The sequence below is a fragment of the Thunnus maccoyii genome, chromosome 10 (genome assembly GCF_910596095.1).
Source record: "Thunnus maccoyii chromosome 10, fThuMac1.1, whole genome shotgun sequence".
In the NCBI taxonomy this organism is placed as follows: Eukaryota; Metazoa; Chordata; class Actinopteri; order Scombriformes; family Scombridae; genus Thunnus; species Thunnus maccoyii.
The window spans coordinates 23,106,009-23,125,046 of record NC_056542.1 but is presented as its reverse complement, the minus strand read 5'-3'; the positions used below and the strand labels follow the sequence as shown (position 1 = coordinate 23,125,046).

Sequence of the window (19,038 nt, the reverse complement as noted above, 5' to 3'; positions counted from 1 at the left end):
ATCAGCAGCCCCCAACGTCACTCACTGCGGTGCTGATGCGGGCTGCGTGGGAGTCATTCAGTTTATGCCCTAATAGCTCAAGCCCAGATGTTATGGGAGATGTTAGGACGCCAAAACATCAGGCTTATTCCTGCTGTTTTCTCACACAGGGACGTGTAGGCCCATAGTCCTCATCACCCTACTGTACAGGCCTTTATAACTGAACTCCTAACTCGAGCCCAATAAACCCATGAGGTCATTGAGTTCTGCTTTTGCATTATTCAGCGTCCTAACAGTTATGACCTACTACATGATTGCATGTTGTTCATAAGGGTAATATTTCTTTTGCTTTTAGTAGCTAGCCATGTTCTATGGCGGATGAGAGGGTGAAAAGGATGATGAGAGAGATAGGGATTGTTCGTTTCTCTCTTCATCTCCTTGTGATGAAGATGATGCTACAGTATGAGGTCATTTGCCCCACAATTCTAACCTAGTTCTCCCTGACAGCTGCAACTCAGTGCTTTCAGTTTAAGACGGTGCACTGCTGCCATCTATGGATTGTCGTCAGAAGTTGCGCTGCTTCAGGAGTCGACCACAGACTCATTCAGATTAGTGTACATGTCTCGATTGTCCTGTTTACTACAATTAATACTGAGAATTAGGACAGCAAATAGCTACAAATAGCTAGGTCTAAAGTACAAAAACTCAGTCATCCAAGACCTACACTAATCCTTGAAATATTTTAAATAGGCCTACTGTACACAAATACATGTTCTATAATATTATATATGTATATATGTGTATATATGTATATATATATATATATCTAGCAGTTAGGCCTGTGACGTCATCAGCCCATTTAATGCAATGAGCAATTAGCTGTCACACCTGGCTAAGCTAATTGTTTAGCTGTTTTTAGCTATCTGCTCCTGACAATGATTTATTAAAAACCGAAAGTTTGAAACAATATGCCTCCGTCTTATTTTTTTTATCCATGTATCCGGTAACTTCCGTATTATAAACAAATACACTGAAACATACAGGTTGGTCTAACTTACATTTGTTAAAACTAACGCAACGTGTTGCTGTATTAGGCTAGTGCGTTAGATGGCAATTAAGATGCCACTTACAAACTTATGAAAGAACAGTTGGCTTAAACACTGAGCACATTCTAATAACAAAAACCAAGTAACTAAAGAGACTTGCCCAAAAAATCTGGTTCCCAACTAGTCCAGGAATCACCAACAAACTGGTAGGTGCTATTTGATACAACTGGAGCTGAATCTTGGACATTGGTGATGCAGTGATCCTATTTTTCTTTCTGTCCGTCTATATAACTGTTTATACAAGTACACCATTTTATCCTATTTTGAGACAATCTAAGAACAATGCGCAATAGCCACTTTCTTTCAGGACCAGCCCACTGCCCCTTTGCCCCCTTCACAGATACCCCGTTACCTTGGAAACCACTAACAACATACATGACCAACGCTGAGAAAAAAACGTGTTTTGTAGAAGGAACGAAACAAATCTGGGGAAACCTCAAACCTAAATAAACGACCGACAAAAACGCCCGTCTAGAAGCGGATAAAGTTACGAACTGAGATTATCGATTTTGATTTTCTGTGAAGGAATGTTAGAGCCATGTCCTTCAGCTCTCGGCTCGCCAAAGTCAGCTACAGGAACAGACCCACGCAGCCCTCTGTACCAGCGGAGTTATTCAAGGAGATGCAGGTTTGATCCCAAATACATTAATATATTAATATATTAATATATAGGCCTATATATAATAATAATCATGACAACGTGATATTTCTTTAAATGTATGGCTCTGAGGGAAATAAGGGATATACCTATCCATTTCAATCACTATAATAGGCTAATCCATTATCATTTATTCTTTAAGCCTAATTCACTTTTGGAAATTGTGGTTGTCAATATTGTGTAAAGAATCATCACACTAGTAAATGGTTATTATTGACTTGATATTTGTAAAATATACCTCCAAATGTATCATTGGGTTTGGATTTTTTTGTTAATTTGGGTGGCACAGTTGCCCAAATGAAGTTAAACAGTTTTGCATTTAACTGGCCTGTTTGCACTCATTAAAAATGCAAAAGCAGACCAAGTTCCCAGTTCCCATTTCATATATATTACATATATATTTTGCAGCTCGTTTAAATGTAATGCAGAAAGTCACATATATGTGTCTAACAAATCAGAGTTTTAGCCTATGTTTCATCTTTGCTCACCTTAAAACAAACCTTAGCACAAAGCACAAAACTGGGGATGCTAGAAATGATAAATTACTGATATATTAAAGACCAAGTAAAGTGATCAAATGCCACCTTCTTCTATGTAAACAAGAGGTTCTCAAACTTTCTAATTAATGTATTGTTATATTTAACATTGGTCTAGAAAAAAATACCACAGGTAGTTATTTCATCTAGCACAAGGAGGTGTAACTAACTCAATGAAAGGTGATATGAGTTGGGAGAGTGAAACCTCACATCAGGGTTCTCTTCTCTCTTGTGTAAAAAAAAAAAAAAAGAAGGTAATGACTGAATTAATCTGCACTTCATTTTCAACTCAGTAATCCCCTGAGCCACTGGCCTTTCAGCAGTGTTCAAAAATAGCTGTAGCATATTTCTTTACTATGTATTGGTTGTATTATGAGCCTCAGTCCACTAGATGGTAGCGTGTTCATATCATAGTTGCTGTAAGACCATGTTCCATGAAGATGACAAGATTGATGAACAAGCAAGTTTAGATCAGCTAATGTGGAATTATGTCTTTATTAAAATGGTAATTGATATCAGTGGGAAATTATGTTATTATAGCAGGGTAATTGAGTGGATTTAAAACCAAGAGATCAACTTTTTTGCTTGTATGTGTTAAAATCACCCAATCACTTCAGAACTTCACAAATTCTACCTTCATAAAGGTCAGGATTAAAGGGACATAATTCACATTTGAGTATTATTTATTTTTTATGTTTTGGTTTTATTTGTGATTTTTGTAATGTAGTATGTTTTTGATAACATTTCTGCATTCCTTTAAAGCCCAACCTTTCATAAAGGCTATAAAATAAATATCGCTTGATATAATTACATTGCTTCATTAAAACTCTACGGCACAAATCATCTTTAAGATAAATACTGCACTATATAGGCTACAATGATATACATGATCAATTAGTATGCAAAACACATCAACAACTCTCCAGTAACTAGAAGCCACGGTATGCTGACCCTGTGGATCTGCTTCAATTTGGACCAAGAATTCTTCAAATTGATTCAATTTCACCCTAATTTTAGAATAAATATCCACATGCAAATTACCATCAGGTGCTCATAGAGTCTGTCTCGGTGTCCTTATCCATACATTTTAAACAGAAATGACTTGTGAAATGCCAACAAACACAACACCTCCCTCTTATTTATGCAGTTTTAAAGCAGTCAGTATTAATGAGGAACATAAACTACAAAAAAAGAAAATACTGGTCTATTACAATGAGATCTTGACACATAATCATTGACACTGTTTTACTTTACTTAAGCCCTTGTATACTGGATTTGTGACTTCCTAAAATGAGCAGTCAGTCAGCTGTCAGTGTGAAAGGGTCGATGTCTCAAAACGCCTTCTGGTTAAGACTAAAGTGGAAACTCTGCTATACTTGGTGTGACAGTTCTGTGTTTTTTCAGTAACTGGTGTCACAGTGTGGCGGGAAAGTTGTGTCATCTTCTCTGTTAAATATGTGCCGGTCTGCTTTTGATGACAGGTTAGGTGACAAGGAAAGACTCAGTGTGAACTGCCTTTCATATGGGATGGAGCCAGATTAGCACAGCAAATCCTGCACTGTGTGGATCAGTTGAATATAACACAACCTCTACAGTATCTGTTTGTCTTCCTTATGTCCAATTTATTTCAGCCTCATAACAGGCAGTAGAGAAAGTTTTATTACCTCAGACAATAGAGGCAGTATAAAAATATTATTAGATTTGGTTCTTTAGTTGTACACAGGAGTGGTTAAAACAGCTGTGACTACCATAAAAAGAGAGTTGCAGATCAAGTCCTCAGAGCTGTTTCAGCTGCTGAGACCATATTGTGCTACAATATGTTTTTAGTTTTAAAACAGATTTGTTTCAACTATCCGTGTCAGTGTGAGGATCCTCTGGGAGAGCACCGGACCTTCCTGTGTCTTGCTCCCTCTCTCTGTGTCTTTCTTTCTTAGATCTCACCAGCCCCTCATTTATAATTTATAGTCCCTCTCCTGTTTCACGGCAGCTCACAACCAGACAGTTCAATATAGAAAATCAGTCATGGCATAGTGAAAAATTGATGACCAAACCGCTTTTAGATGCAAAGCTTTGCAATCATTTCTTCAATATCAAACCATCAGTGCTTCTCATCTGCAGGATGCCACAGTAAAAGCTAATGGAATTTTATATTAATTGGTGGGAGGTCTGTGTGTGTGCATGTGCGTGTGTGTGTGTGTGTGTGTGTGTGTGTGTGTGTGTGTGTGTGTGTGTGTGTGTGTGTGTGTGTGCGTGCGTGCGTGCGTGTGTGTGTGTGCGTGTGTGGACGTTTGTGTTTACTGGGTGAATGATTAGGGACTCCCGCTAGGCCCGCAACTTATGATTATTTTCATTATTAACTAATCTATAAAAATATCTTTGAACTAATCATTTTATCTATAAAATGTAAAAAAAACAAACAAAACAAAACTATAGCCCCAGGTGACATTCTGAAATTGCTTGTTTTGACAAAACTCTACAGTAATCAATGTGCAATGACATAAAACAGAGAAAAGCAGCAAATTCCCACACTTAAGAAGGTGGAACCAGCAAATGTTCTGTATATATACTGGATAAATTACTTTATATCATTTAAGTCATTTAGTCATAATGCATATATTACATACATGCATCAACCGTTTTTGCAATAATCATCTTAATTATAATCTTACTTTATTCTTGCTTAAGCATTTTTCACACTAAATTAAATTAACCCTCAACATAAAAGTGAGATGAAACTAGAAAGAAAAATCAACCATGGATGCAATTATGACTTCTAACATAATACTTAGATCACGTTAGATTAAACTATGTATGAAATGCAAAATGCTAATGATTTGCCTGTCAGTTGTCAACATTATATTCTTACTCTGTTGTTGTTTTATGTAGGTCACAGATTACTACAGTCACTACATGACTAGCTTCAGTCAGTTAGCATACAGTGGTTGCGCATACAATATTCTAAAAGGGTGTTAACTGTGGGAAACCTGGCGTCCTTTAAAATGTTGTCAAAGTCACACTAGAACGTCATTACTGTTATAACTGATAATATACAGTAACTGATTCATTTTATCTGTTTGTGTTCATGTGTGCATTGTGTGTGTGTGTGTGTTTTTTTTAAGAGGTTATATCTGAAACTGTTACCCACCCACACTGTATTCCAACATATCAGCACTTCCACACCCACCCTCTCTCCATCCCATTGTTATATTAGACTTGTAAGATGAGAGTAGAACCATGACAATTACCTTGCCGACAGGTGGTCATCCAACACCGCATTATCTAGTGAGCAGTCCCCTTTTAGGACACTGATAATTTCAGGGCAGTAACCTTTCTCACATGGCAAATAAGAAGGCTGATTGCTCACATACGGTAGCAAAGCCACTTGTTCTCTGTCTTGTCCTCTTTGTTTGGAGGCTGTAATTCTCTAATGTCATGAATAGCAAAGCCAATCAAGAGGGTGGAATGACTTGAAAAGAAGTGTCAGTGTGAGAGGGCGACGACGATGCTGCATTTTAAACCAGACTATCAAAACAAGGTAAGGTGACCCAAGAGTTCTGAAGTTACAGACAACTTGGCTTCTTGGCTTCTTTGGCCAAATGTAATTTATCATTAATGTGACAGGATTCAGTAAACAGCTCTTGTGTGCTTGTATCAAAATGTAGCTGATAGAAAAGCGCAAGAGGGCAAAAGCAAGGCAGTCTTAGAAAAAACAGATTGTATGTATGGAATCCAATTTGAAAATGTTTTAGTGTGCTGCAGGTTATGCAGGCCTTACCCAAGGAGTAATAATGGCAGATTTTATCTGACAACAGCCTCAGTCTCATATATTTATTTACCAGATAAAGATATAGCAGCTAATAAAGAAGTCGCAACAAACCACCAGAGAAATTAACTGAAATCCTTTTTTTCTTACATGCATATACTGTAGATCATTAAAGTGCAAGTTTGAGGATAAAAATAAAACCACATCTATTTTCTGTATCTTGTAGTTACTGATGTTTTGAAAAAATATGTCCATGTTTTATACATTTGGACTAAACTTAATTCTTTATTAACTTAGTTTTACCAGTAACAAGGTGAATGTCACTGCATGAAAGACAGTGTCCCTGCAGTGTGACTTGTACAATGTTTGCAAAGTCCAAAGCTACTAATGTCACGGTAAAATAAGCATTTACTATAACTAGTTTTGCATGGTGTACGTCATCAGGTGACACAGGTCAAGTCTTGGGGAGCACCAATACATAGGAAAACAGTCTGATAAATTCATCCGCTGGGGTTGAAGACTACAAATTTAAATTTAAAATCTGGGATTGTGGAGGTAGAATGAAGTGAGGATACCAGCCCTCTGTAGTCCGCTCCACATCTCTGCTTGTGGCTAGAGGCTCGAGGCTACATTAGCCGCTACTAGCATAACAATCTCTGTGATCTTCTGAGTGAGTGGAATATAAAAGACGTTATCTCTCCCTCTGCTGCATCAATTTTTACCCTTTTTTTAAACTGTCCCTCAAGAGTTCGACATGAGTCCGGTGCTAATCTGCGGAGTACTCTTTATACACAAAATCTACTCAGAACCGCACACAAATGGCACATTAAGATTTTTATTTATTTTAATTTTTTTTGACTATGCTTTGTTCCGGCTGCTTGCTAGCCTATACTGTTAGAACATACCTGAGGTGTGTGCACATTGTGTGTGTGCATGTGTGCTAATCCTGTATGTTAATTTATGAGCCCACAGTGCATGCTTACATACACAGTGGCCACCTGTGTGTTTTTCTGCATATGGCCTCTCTGTGTGCTTGTGTACTATAAATAAGAGTATTCATTCGCAGGTGAACGTTTGATGTACTTGTCGCAAATTGGATGTGTTTTTCATTTATTTTGAATAGTCCATAAGGGATGATATCTATCCTGACCATAGCTGGCTGTGAAAATTCATACGCTGTTGACAGGAATGGCCATTAAACATAAAGCAGGCATAGCCTCAGCTCAGCTGGCTCAGTGGTCACCACTGACAACTTGATAGGGCTAATCCCTTTGAGGGTGTGAGCATACAACTCCTCTGTGTACATCTCGATGAGAAAGTGATAGCAGGTTATAGAGAAGATATAGAAGTGTTTGAGCTGGAGAGGTGAGGAGCTGTCATGTCTCAGGTGTTTCGGAAACAGCTCTGGAAACAGACTGTTTCCAAGCTCATTCGGGTAAGAGAAATCATGCAGCGCTGTTGTTGTTTTTGTTGCGGTGTCATTTCAGGGTTCTCAGCCATTTTAGTTTACCCATCCATATAATTCTCATGTATTATGCTAAGTACTGGCTATGATGGTTCATTTACCACACTATGATTTGAAACTAAATGGACAAAACTAACTGCAAAACTTTGTCTAACTAGTGTTGACTTTGGCAGTGTGTGTTTCTATTCCCCAGAAGATTTCGATTATAATTGAATCATTTTTTGTGTTGATTTAAGGTTTGGCATGGCACTTTAAGCATCTTGAATTGACTTTTTAAATATTAGATAAATTATCAGACTATATTTGAGCCAAATTTTACCTGCTGCACTATTTTTTCACAGCTATTTTCTCCTTAATTCCAAAGGCCACAGTATTTGTTATGGGGATTGTCCGTCTCGCCATAGCTTATCTCAGGATGGGGCTTTACATATGAAAGCTATTAATGTTGTAGCTGTTATTACATGGCTCTTCCATGTGTATATGTGTGTGTGCCTGTTATTGTCATTGGTGGAGCATGTTATTGTTGGTTAGTGTATTTTGGGTGTTTGTATTGCATTTAGTGGTGACTTTCCCTGCTTGTTTGAATAGTCTGCACTACTCTGCATTGTGTGTCTCTGGGCTGAGATGGCTGTTTACACAATTTGGAGTAAAAGCATAGAGAAGATGTGAAACGGCTGGTCGCCCAGCAACTGTTGGCTTGATATGCTTTTTTTATGGTCGACCTATGATGTGTTTGTGTGTGTATAATGTGTGTATAACTTTAACAAAGCTGATGTGATTCATTGTCACAGTTCTGCAGTAGTTCATTTGAATTTATTTTAATTATCTGAATAAATGTTTCTATTTTATGATGTTAGATTGGGTTGATTTATTAAACAATCATGTCTAAAATGTAAAAATACTCTGTATTTTTTTATTTCACAAATATGGCTGGAAACCAAATGTAACTGCTAAGCATTGCAGAAAATGTAACATAGAAATTAGATCACTAGTCTAGAAATTAGAGTTATACAGCTGAAGTCACATAGGTCAGATAAGTGTGAGCTCATGTTCCTCATGGTCTGCTGCAGTTGGTTTCAGTCTGTGGTTTGTCCCTGTTCTCAAGTTTGGCTGGCTTAAGCTGTACCTTACAGGAGTGAAATATAACAGAGCACTAATATCAATACAAAGTCTGTTTACATTTAGTATATACAGTATATGTTTAAGTTCATATGTGAGTTGAATGACTGAACTGTATGTACTGAGACCGAATTTCAAGCCTGTAATTTTGCATTGCTTAGCAACCAGATCTCTGTCAAGGTGACCTGTTCCCGAGAGCAGTTTGTTGGTGCTTGGCAAATGTTGCCATACTTTTTGAGAAAGTTAATAATTCAACATATTTTGTGAGCGGTGCACCCATTTCAGCTCTTTTCTTTTTTCTCTGTGCAAGCTTGCATGTCAATGTGGTGATCGTCTGACCTCTTTTAAAGCTGACAGGGGCTGGGCTGCTAACTGGCTAATGTGTTGCTGCTCTTGCTAACCATGTTGACACACACAGTTTGCGTGTGTCCTGTCCAAACTTGTTGGTATGCTCCACCACACTCTGACTTCACATGACTAACTACCCGGGCCTTTACTAACAAGAATCAATACCTTGACTCTTAACCTTCCTGAGTTGAAGCATATATTGAACAATCTCGTTTCTCTCCATGTTCAAGTCCTTGCTTCCTCCCTCTTGCTTTCTTTCTTCGTCCTCAGGTTGTTACCTGTTACAGTGTACCTTTCTGCCTCCCTTTATTTCTTTTTCCGTTCATTTTTCACCTTTGTCCATTTTCCCTTCCTTTGCTTTCCTTTTCTCAGTTTCTTCCTCACTATGCACAGCTGCCCACCTTATACTCTACCAGTCTCTCTCCCTTCATTTTTAAGGATCGGTTTTCCTCTTTTTTTTTATCAGCTCTCTATGCCCCTTGTATCTGTGTTTTTGTCCATGTGTTCAGCCCCCATCTTCTCTTCCTCCCTCAATCACTTCATGTCTATCTAATCTTACCATCCTTTGGACTTGTGTCTTTTTTTCTTTTTCCTTTTTATGGTCCTCTCAGCACTTTATTCAGGGTTCTATCAATTCTTCAAAACCTGTCACTATTTATTTTTTTCTCCCATCTGATTCAAACTACAATCCAAGGGACTCACAAAGGTAACTTGCATGTATGCCCTGCGCTCAACTGTACTATATGGACCTTTGCAGTTTGGCAAGACATTATAGGTCTTTCCTCTGCCAAGGAATTATAAGTACATAGAGCCACATAGATGTCTGCTTTAAATCACAAGAAAGTTAGAGGAGAGAAAGGGAAATCTGGATGAAAGAGAAACTTGAGAAATATCACAGAAGTTGGTGATCAGTTAATGCGTCATTCTCATTGTTAATCCAGTTGTTGAAAAATGTCTAAACAAACTGGTACATAAAAGGGCTGGCTCTAAAGTATTCTATTTTTGGCCTGGCCAGTCACAGCAGGATGTTTCCTGCTTTGTTGCAGAAGTGGGCCTTTTAAAAGATAGTCTGACCAAAGTGACGTCAATGCAAAAAGTATTTTAAGCTAGAAAGAGCTATTCTTGTCAGCACCCTGTTTGAATTCCAGATAAACAAAAGAAAGGGTAAATGAGAGAATTTAAATGCACCCTGCAGCCGACACACCATGCAACACCAGGTTTCATGTAATTTAATGGCTGACCTTGTTCCTGTGTTACTAAGCAGCAGAACCTGGCAACACATTGTGGCTGATTTTACTGTCGCACTAACTTAAACGCAAGCCATGGCCTGTTGTAAACTGGCTGTGTTGCTGTTTAATGCATTCAAAGAAAGCTGCATTTGGATAGGTGCTAAGAGGGTCATAAGAGAGACATGGAAGCACTGCTCAAAAGTAGAAGGATGAAAATGAAGATGTGCGTTTGAAATTCTTGAAGGAACGCTGACTCACGTTTTGGATATTTTCTGTTAATCTTGTGTGGAGCTAGATACGGAAGGATACTGTGTGTACAATATACTAAGGATTACTCATTTTACAATTTTATGACATATCCTACTGCTCATTCATTTAAAACTGTGCATAACCCTGATTCTTTGAAAGGACTTTTATTTAAATGATGTCTGAGCCGATGTGTACGACCACAGGAGAGCTTCAATCATCTGTCATTACTAACAGTCACATCACTACATGCAAAGTACGTGAAATATTGTTTAATGGCTTTGTGCTGGGTTTGGTCATGTGATCGCTTAAGTTTTTATTTTCTCCTCTCACAGAAAAAAAGTACAACTGCATAGTATATTCTTTTTTTTATCATGAAGGAATCAGAGCTGGGCTGAATTTAAAAGTAACTTGGAGGCTCCATCCTGATATTAAAATTGTCCTCACGTTTTGTTTCAGCAAAAGTTGAAGGAGGAGCGAGAAGCTAAGCGTGCCCAGCTGGATGGAAGACATGACTACGTCCTCAGCATCGTGGCTTCATGCCTGGGATTGGAGAAAGCTGATGTGGAAGATGCCATACTGGAGGGTAATCAGGTACTCAAACTCAGATTTTCACACAGGTCTTTTTTGTAGACCACACATTTTCAAAATACTGTAGGTGTAGCAGCATTTTCAAAACATGCATTATTGTGTTATTGATACAAAACCACTGCCGCATCTGTATTTTTAGTTTTAGTTCAGTTTTGTGGGGTTAAGCATTGGATTATGGCAAATAATTTGGTTAGGATATATGTTTTAATTTAGAGTTTCAACTTTGCTTGAAGTTACACCATGCACATGTATGCGCTGCTTTGTTTAAACCCCTACAGAACATGTTGTGTTGAATGAGTCTCTTCTTTCCTCACTAAAATGACAGCAAGCATCGGATTGCATCTAAGAGACTGAGTTTTGTCTGATTGCGTTGAAAGTTTTCTTTTCATCTTTCTTAGATTGACCGTATGGAGCAGTTCTTTGTGGCTGAGGGGCTTCCACACCTCATGTTCTACTATCAGGACATCGAGCCACTAGAAGCAGGTACAGGAAATGTGTACATGTATGCTTAAAAATAAACACAATCTGTACGCTGTATCTAATTTGCAACACATGATTTTTAGGGTTTGTCTCTATCAGTGACAGCAATCACAGCTGTATTGTAACTGATAAGGCCTCCGAAATCAATCATCAATCAGTTCAAAAGATGTCCTATCATAAAGATCACAGAGAGAAGTCAAAGTTGTGATGATACCTTGCGTTGCTTCTTTGTCCACTTCTTTGTTCAGCAGCAGCAGCAGCAGCAGCAGCAGCCTCTACGCCCTCTCAGCTTGTTGCCCAGCAGCCTGGTTGCAGCAAGAAGTGTAAAGTGTTTGTGACAGACGGGAGGGATGTGGCACTTACCGGAGTGTGTGTCTTCTTCACCAGAGCCAACACTTCTAAGGCAATCACCTCTGAGAACATACACAGAGTGAGTCAGTTTGCACCGTTTTGGGAAATATAAGTCATGAGATCCGGGATGAGTGTAGGTTGATGGAGGATACAAGATAAAGTGAAACCGCAATTATGTCACTGACAGACACTAACCATCATTACCTTGAATTTTTCGATAATCTTCTCAGCTTTTATCCAATCATACTGTGCAATGGATACATGTTTTTGATTCCTTTTGGAAGTGATTTCTCTTCGAGCCCATTTGTGTGATAAATGGTTTCCTTCAAGCAAGACAGCTTCTTTTCATCCAGAGATAGTGAGAGAGGTTTGGCATTAGCACTCTGATACTGCGGGCAGTTCTGGCTATTGATTTTTGCTGATCACCTGTTGTCAGCAGCAAAACTAATCACCACCACTGATAACAGGACATGCTTGTTACCAGGCGCTCTCGGCAGGAGAGGGAGGAAGGACGACTTGTGTGTGTGTGTTTGTCAGTGTGACAGAGAGAGAGAGAGAGAGAGAGAGAGAGAGAGAGAGAGAGAGAGAGAGAGAGAGGAAGAGAGAGAGCTTGTGTTTATATGCCCACTATGTGAGTGTGCCTGCTTTGGTGCAAGTGATCCTTGTATAGGTACCACTGTATATTTTTATTCATTTCATTAAGACAGATAAATAATAGTAATCGTGATAATAAAATAAATAAATATTAATTAATTAATATTAAAATTTTCAAAAAGCAAGCTTTGTTTGTCCACTGTCATAAATAGTCTACATTAATGGTTTGTAAGTGCAAGTGAGAGCATCAAAAAACGGGCATAATTAAACCAAAAATGTTAAATCTGTTGTTAATATAAACAGCCTCACTGTAAATGGTGGCTGGTAAAAAAAAAAAAAAAAAAAAAAGTTGAACATTTAGCACACTAAAGATATTTTCCTTGAGAGATGGACCAAAACAGAACTAAAAAGGGAGTGACTACTGGACTCCATCAGAGTGATGCACCATGTCAAGCTTTTAGTCCTTGTTAAGTTCTTTAATGGGATAATGGTGAAAAGAGGAACTTAACAGAAGGAAGTGAAAATGAACATCTCAGCAACACACCAGGAGAGAAAAGCTGAAGTCAAGTTTGTGTAAATTACAGAAAACACCACTAACATTGACAGAGTGCGGGGTATTTGTTCCTGACAATTTTTTTTGACCTTTTCTCCTGGTAGCTGAGAAGTTCACCTTCTTTCCAGTGAGTGCACATTTTAATTAATTGTCAAATGTCAAATATCTGTACCTACCGTTTAATGCCAAGGGCCGTAACGTTAACTTAGAGTATCATTTAGTCCATGAAGGAGCCTTTAAACAAGGTCAGTAGTTAGATTCAGTAAAATGTTGCATTGATTTCTGCAGAATGAGAATATGTGTGCACTATTGTCTATTTCTAGGATGTAAATTTCAATATGCTGGACACAACAGAGGTAGGTCTGTTGAAGAGTGTGGAACAGCTGCTCTCGGAGATCTTCATCCCCACGTTGAGGAAGATGAACCACGGCTGGGGAGAGCTGGCCAGTACCCAGGCCCAGGCTGTCAAACAGGACTTCATATCGTCATTGGAAAGCTTCGTGTCTGTTTTGGCTGGAGCGCAGGAAAGCCTGCAAGAAAAAGTGAGTAACACACACAATAAAACATCAAGGATAATAAAACAGCTGCAAAATACTGTGACTCAGCCAAAATGGTATTTAACGAGAGGCTCATTTAAATATTTCTCCTCTAACCAGATTTTAAACCCATGCTAGTACTCTGGCATCTACGTGTTACTCTGCAAATCACAGAAAAATACATAATGATTTGGATTAATATAGAGAAATAAAGGCTGTTTTATCATCTGTGAACCTTTTTTCATACAGTAGCATTACCTGTTTCATTAAATCAGTAAGAAACTTCAAAGTTTTAGAGTGTACTTGGAGCTATTTTAAAATCACTGTAAGCCTGCCAGATTCATACAGTTATGACCATGTACAGTATACAATGAAACTTTTAATGCATATCCACAGATATACACATTTTAGCACAATACACTATATTCAGTTCTTTTCAAGAAATAAACATTAGTAAACAGTATTAAACACTCAGGTCTCCTGAGATGTCCCAAGGCCATCTAGTCAGTCAGCCTCCTCTTTTTGATACATTTTATGAAACATAGACTTGTGTGAGCACACACAGGCACATCCACAAACAAATAAATTACAGACACCGCAGCAAAAATAAACCATGTCATGGCTTGCCTCTAGGTTACCTTAAAAGAGTGTGACACATTTGACCTGCGGGTGCTGAAAGGCCCATCAGACTACATGGCAGCAGCCAACAGCACAGAGACCACAGAAAAGATAGAGGCCTGCATGAAAGTCTGGATTAAACAGATAGAACAGGTAAGAAGTTACTGTGTCCTTAAACATATCACTAAAATAACATTTTATTGCTGTGATGGTGTATTCCTCTTTGTTTTGCAGTACAGCTTGTGGCCAGATTTCGAATTAGAATTTAGAAACAGATTAAAGTTTTTTTTTTAATGTATTTAAATGTGACTTTTATCAGGGGAAGTTGAACCGGAAAAATGTACAACAATGTAGATATGTGCTTAAGATTTCATGAAGCTGGAACAACAAATGCTTAAAATGCATTTTCATCCTGAAAGGAAGCAACAGTGTCGTTGACAGCGCAGATGCAAAGTATCAATTTTAGTCCATGGGTACTTAAAAAATATGGATGAATAAAGTATTTTGGTACTACTTGTTTTCTTACCTCAACTTATACCTTAATATTTCATGTTTTAATAGTTGTTCCTCACAACTCAAACATTTAATGATCCAAATACCAGTTGAAGAGGGATGCAAAACCACCACAATAATCTGTGACTTTAAGGGAAAGGATAAACTGCAGAAATGATGCTTAAACAGTGAGTAGATACAGTACATCTGCTCTGTAGGTTCTAGCTGAGAGTGACCAGCTGAGGAAAGAGGCAGATGACCTTGGCCCTCGGGCTGAGCTGGACCACTGGAAGAAACGAATGTCCCGCTTCAACTACCTTCTGGACCAGCTTAAGAGCCCTGACGTCAAGGCTGTACTGGGTGTGCTCTTGATGGCCAAATCTAAAATTATCAAGGTCAGAAATCCATATCAGTCACTGCTTGATTGTTGTGACTATATGTACCAAATGGACACATTTCTTTGATTCTGCAGTCTCACAGTACACTATTTTCAGTCTACAACCAGTTCCATCCATCATTTTATCATTTTATTGTTTTCTTTTTTTGTATAAATGTAAATATGCAGATGTTCACTGTGACGGAATAATACATAATGTTCAATAAGGGTCTGTTCTCTCTAGTCATGGCGGGAACTCGACACCAGGATCACTGATGCAGCCAATGAGGCCAAAGACAATGTCAAGTATCTTTACAGCCTGGAGAAGTTCTGTGACCCTCTTTACAACAGTGACCCTGTAAGACAAATGATCTTGCACTTTAAAGATGACGTGTTCTGCTGCGTTACCTCAGTTTGTGAAAATGGCGTGTTATACCAATACTACTCAATGTCATAAAACGATTTTGAATAGATCCACATGTGCAAGTAAATGCAGTTAAAAAGGTAAGTTGTACCAACACATAAGTAATTATTTCTGTTTCAAACCAGGTATCAATGGTGGATGCAATCCCAGGTCTTATTAATGCCATCAGGATGATTCACAGTATCTCTCGCTACTACAACACATCTGAAAAGATAACATCACTATTTGTCAAGGTAAGGGTGGCTTCTATCTTGCACGATGCAAGAAGATTGTATATAATGAATGAGAATGAGTAGTTGTCCTATAGCCTTGATATTGTCTACATTTGAGTTCACAGAGTTCACTCAGAGAACTGTAATTTTCATGTTTTTATAGATGAATAACTATTGAATGGTACAGCTTTTACCTGCTAAGGCCATAGTAACACAGACTGATAAACAAGATTATCAGTAAATGGAAATAAAATTTTGTAATATCCCAGTATATACATTACTGGGTTGATTCATTAAAGAATAGATGTGAATAAAATGAAAACATCAGAAGGGTTCTTATATTAACTATAATACAGCACTCAAACAAAATTGCCTCTGCGACCTTTTGTCATCCGCACTCATGATACACTCATATTTTGCTTCCAAGGTTGTACATTTCTAGTCTCAAGTTGTCTGGGTACACAAAGAACTCAAATGCATATGTTTCTCCACACTCATCAATATCTCCAGGTGACAAACCAGATGATCACAGCCTGCAAAGCCTACATCACTAATAATGGTTCTAATTCACTATGGGACCAGCCTCAGCAAGTTGTAGCTGACAAAATCAGAGCTGCCATCCACCTAAACAAGGTACTGGATAGTAGATTTAAATGTACCATCATTTATAATGTAAATCACTTGTAATTTTAAAGTTCAACTTATTATCAAATGTGTTTTATCATTTATTAGTATAGTTTGACACAAACCCTTTGTTTGTTTGTCTTACACAAGATATTTTATGTTACAATATGTCATCATTAGTCACACATCAGTTGTTTCAGAGACGAAATGAGGAAACTGCTCCAGGTGGAGACAATGCTATTTCTATGAAATGATGAATATTAAGATAAAAAATTGGTACTACCTTGGTATGATGGATGGATAAAAATAAGAGTAACCAGATTTGTGTCAAACTATGTCCTCCAGGAGTATCAGCGGTATTTCCATAAGACCAAGGAAAAGTTGGAACAGACTCCCACAGAGAGACAGTTTGACTTCAGTGAGATGTACATTTTTGGGAAGTTCGACACATTCCAGAGACGACTCAACAAAATCCTGGAAATGTTCAGCACCATTTCCACCTACTCTGCCCTGCAGGACTCAAAGATAGAGGGACTGGAGACGATGGCCACCAGGTTTCAAGTGAGTGTATAGTTAGATCAAATTGTGATAGCACACAGACGCATTCCATTAACTGATGAAATGTCACTGATAGTTGGCTGAGCCTGTATTTCTTCTGCCATTCAGTGATGTTGAAATGAAAGTGGATGTAAGTAGATGGCAAATATAAGGCTGCTGCAGCAAGTCATCTCATGTATAACTAACACAAACATAGATGGAATATGTGAAATGTGTATATGGACTTCTATTGAGAATGACTTATAAAAGTTTGAAATCTGGTTATCAAAGCATTCAGAAGATTTCACTGAAAAACTTTTTACTGAATGTGACAAAGAAACATTTGAAAGTTTCATTCTTTATGTGAAATTGGTCTGTCCTGATTGGGTCAAATCCATTATTTCCTCAATTAATTGCATTAATTGAGCTTCTCAAATGCATATAACGAAGGAGAGCTAAATAGGAGGAGATACTGGAGGTTAATGCATTTTTAAAAGTTGAGATATTTGAGATAGTAATTGTAACAGTGGCAGTGCAACTCATTTGCATTTGTATTCAAAAGTGAGTTTTATTTCATTAACGAGGAGCTTGAGGCTGTACATTAGCAAGATGATGGCAGAGTACCTGTGCCAAGATTTTATGGGTCACAGAAATAACTGGGTTTGAATTGCACCATATTGTCTGTAACTGGTGAGTAGATGTTACCCGTAATAGTAATGTGAGCTATCTGTTTGTCTATGCTTCCTTGGAAATGCAGACTGCAGACATGCAGGCAAAATGGGAGGTAATGTCTCACTGCGGTCCTCAACTTTTAGTAATGCATGACTCATTGTCATAGTTGATAACATGCAGTAAAATTCATACATGTGAGCTAATACTGTACATATCATTAATAGCAATATGACAATACTAACAGCATGGATCATGAAAAGAGAACCAACTCCAAAATGTGTTGTGCATATGAGTTTTTCCATTGGTTTGTGTTTTGCAGTTATTTTGTATACAAATGTTTTGCATGTTGTCCAGTTGACCTTCTGTAATTCCATCAGTCCTTTGATGGCCCAAGTAACCAGATTGAACTTTATAAAAATAGATTGCAGATTTCCTTTTGTTAGCTCTGCAGTATATACATATCTTATTTTTGGTCTTACATTCCAATATGCACTATGCATATGTTTGACCTTTGCTATTTTAAAACCCTGATTAACTTGCAGACTTAGATTTTGTGTTGCCAACATCAGTGTGTTGTCACTCAGCAGCCCTGATAAACAGCTGTATTCAAGGAAATGGGATTAAAGAGTAATTAAAGATTGAATATTTACCAGCTCAGGTTTGACTGTAGTTGAACAGTTAGGCTGTGTGTTTGTATGTTTGTAGGCTATTGTGCTCAACATGAAGAAAAAACATTACAGTTTCCTGGACCAGAGAAGAACTGACTTCGATGTAGACTATGAGGAGTTCTGCAAAAGCACTGCTGAGCTCCACGTAAGTTAACTATTACAAACACAATTGATTAGTTTGTTTCCACTTTATTACACTGTACAGTTAATGGGCCTGCACCCCACAGATGTTTTCAGTTATTATGGTTGATTAGACCTCTACTCAGGTTGATGTTGGGTGGGGCATGCTGGGATTTATATGAGGTCATTATATTGTACTAATAATAATGGGTGTGCTCCAAAACTTGGCGTGTGCCAGATGTGTGTGGTTTCAATTTCAATTCAATCAGCACACAAAATGGCACATGCTGACCAATTGGAGGGCAGCCAATGATTAAGTGGGCAGTTTTTGTAAATGTATTTTTTTTGTTGGTCTTTGTGCTTCCAGAATCAGCTGAAGAGTTTCATGGATAGCACCTTTGAGAAAATTCAAAATACAGAACGAGCACTAAACGTGCTGAAGAAATTTGAAAGGTAACACCACTGTTTAGCGCTTCTAATCAGACCTTGCACATGTATTGTACCCTAAACAAATGTTTATCAGTCGTGGTCCACAGCACAGAAGTCTACTATTTCTCTATCCTACCTGCTGATCAGTTGTAGTTAATTGCATTCACCTGGCATCCCAGACCAAAACCATTCCCCGATCAAAGGGAAACAAAAAAAAAAACAGCTGGGCTCTGGCTGGACCTTTCTCACAGTGGGCATTTCAGCTTGTTAAACGCAGGTGTAACTAATAACATAATGGCTGAATTTCAATTA

The 19,038-nt window shown here is 38.1% G+C and overlaps 2 protein-coding genes across 4 annotated transcripts in view; one reads left to right on the top strand and one right to left on the bottom strand.

Annotated features, from left to right (window-relative positions):
- triob (trio Rho guanine nucleotide exchange factor b) overlaps nucleotides 1–1,287 on the bottom strand; it is a 112,020-nt gene extending 110,733 nt beyond the window's left edge. Inside the window, exon 1 of the mRNA XM_042423141.1 lies at nucleotides 1,186–1,287. The gene's annotated coding sequence lies outside the window, so the exon portion shown is untranslated. The remainder of the gene's footprint in view (nucleotides 1–1,185) is intronic.
- Nucleotides 1,202–19,038, top strand: part of dnah5 (dynein, axonemal, heavy chain 5) — a 109,308-nt gene continuing 91,471 nt past the window's right edge. Inside the window, exons 1-13 of one of the 3 annotated variants that reach the window (XM_042423138.1) lie at nucleotides 1,202–1,713; nucleotides 10,909–11,043; nucleotides 11,439–11,523; nucleotides 11,775–11,950; nucleotides 13,342–13,560; nucleotides 14,188–14,325; nucleotides 14,883–15,059; nucleotides 15,285–15,398; nucleotides 15,590–15,697; nucleotides 16,187–16,309; nucleotides 16,646–16,861; nucleotides 18,215–18,322; nucleotides 18,665–18,750. In XM_042423138.1, the coding sequence (XP_042279072.1) occupies nucleotides 1,624–1,713; nucleotides 10,909–11,043; nucleotides 11,439–11,523; nucleotides 11,775–11,950; nucleotides 13,342–13,560; nucleotides 14,188–14,325; nucleotides 14,883–15,059; nucleotides 15,285–15,398; nucleotides 15,590–15,697; nucleotides 16,187–16,309; nucleotides 16,646–16,861; nucleotides 18,215–18,322; nucleotides 18,665–18,750 (1,775 nt within the window). In that variant the 5' untranslated portion in view covers nucleotides 1,202–1,623. Of the gene's footprint in view, nucleotides 1,714–10,908; nucleotides 11,044–11,438; nucleotides 11,524–11,768; nucleotides 11,951–13,341; nucleotides 13,561–14,187; nucleotides 14,326–14,882; nucleotides 15,060–15,284; nucleotides 15,399–15,589; nucleotides 15,698–16,186; nucleotides 16,310–16,645; nucleotides 16,862–18,214; nucleotides 18,323–18,664; nucleotides 18,751–19,038 lie in introns of all 3 variants that reach the window. The other 2 variants (XM_042423137.1, XM_042423136.1) reach the window with 2 other exon arrangements.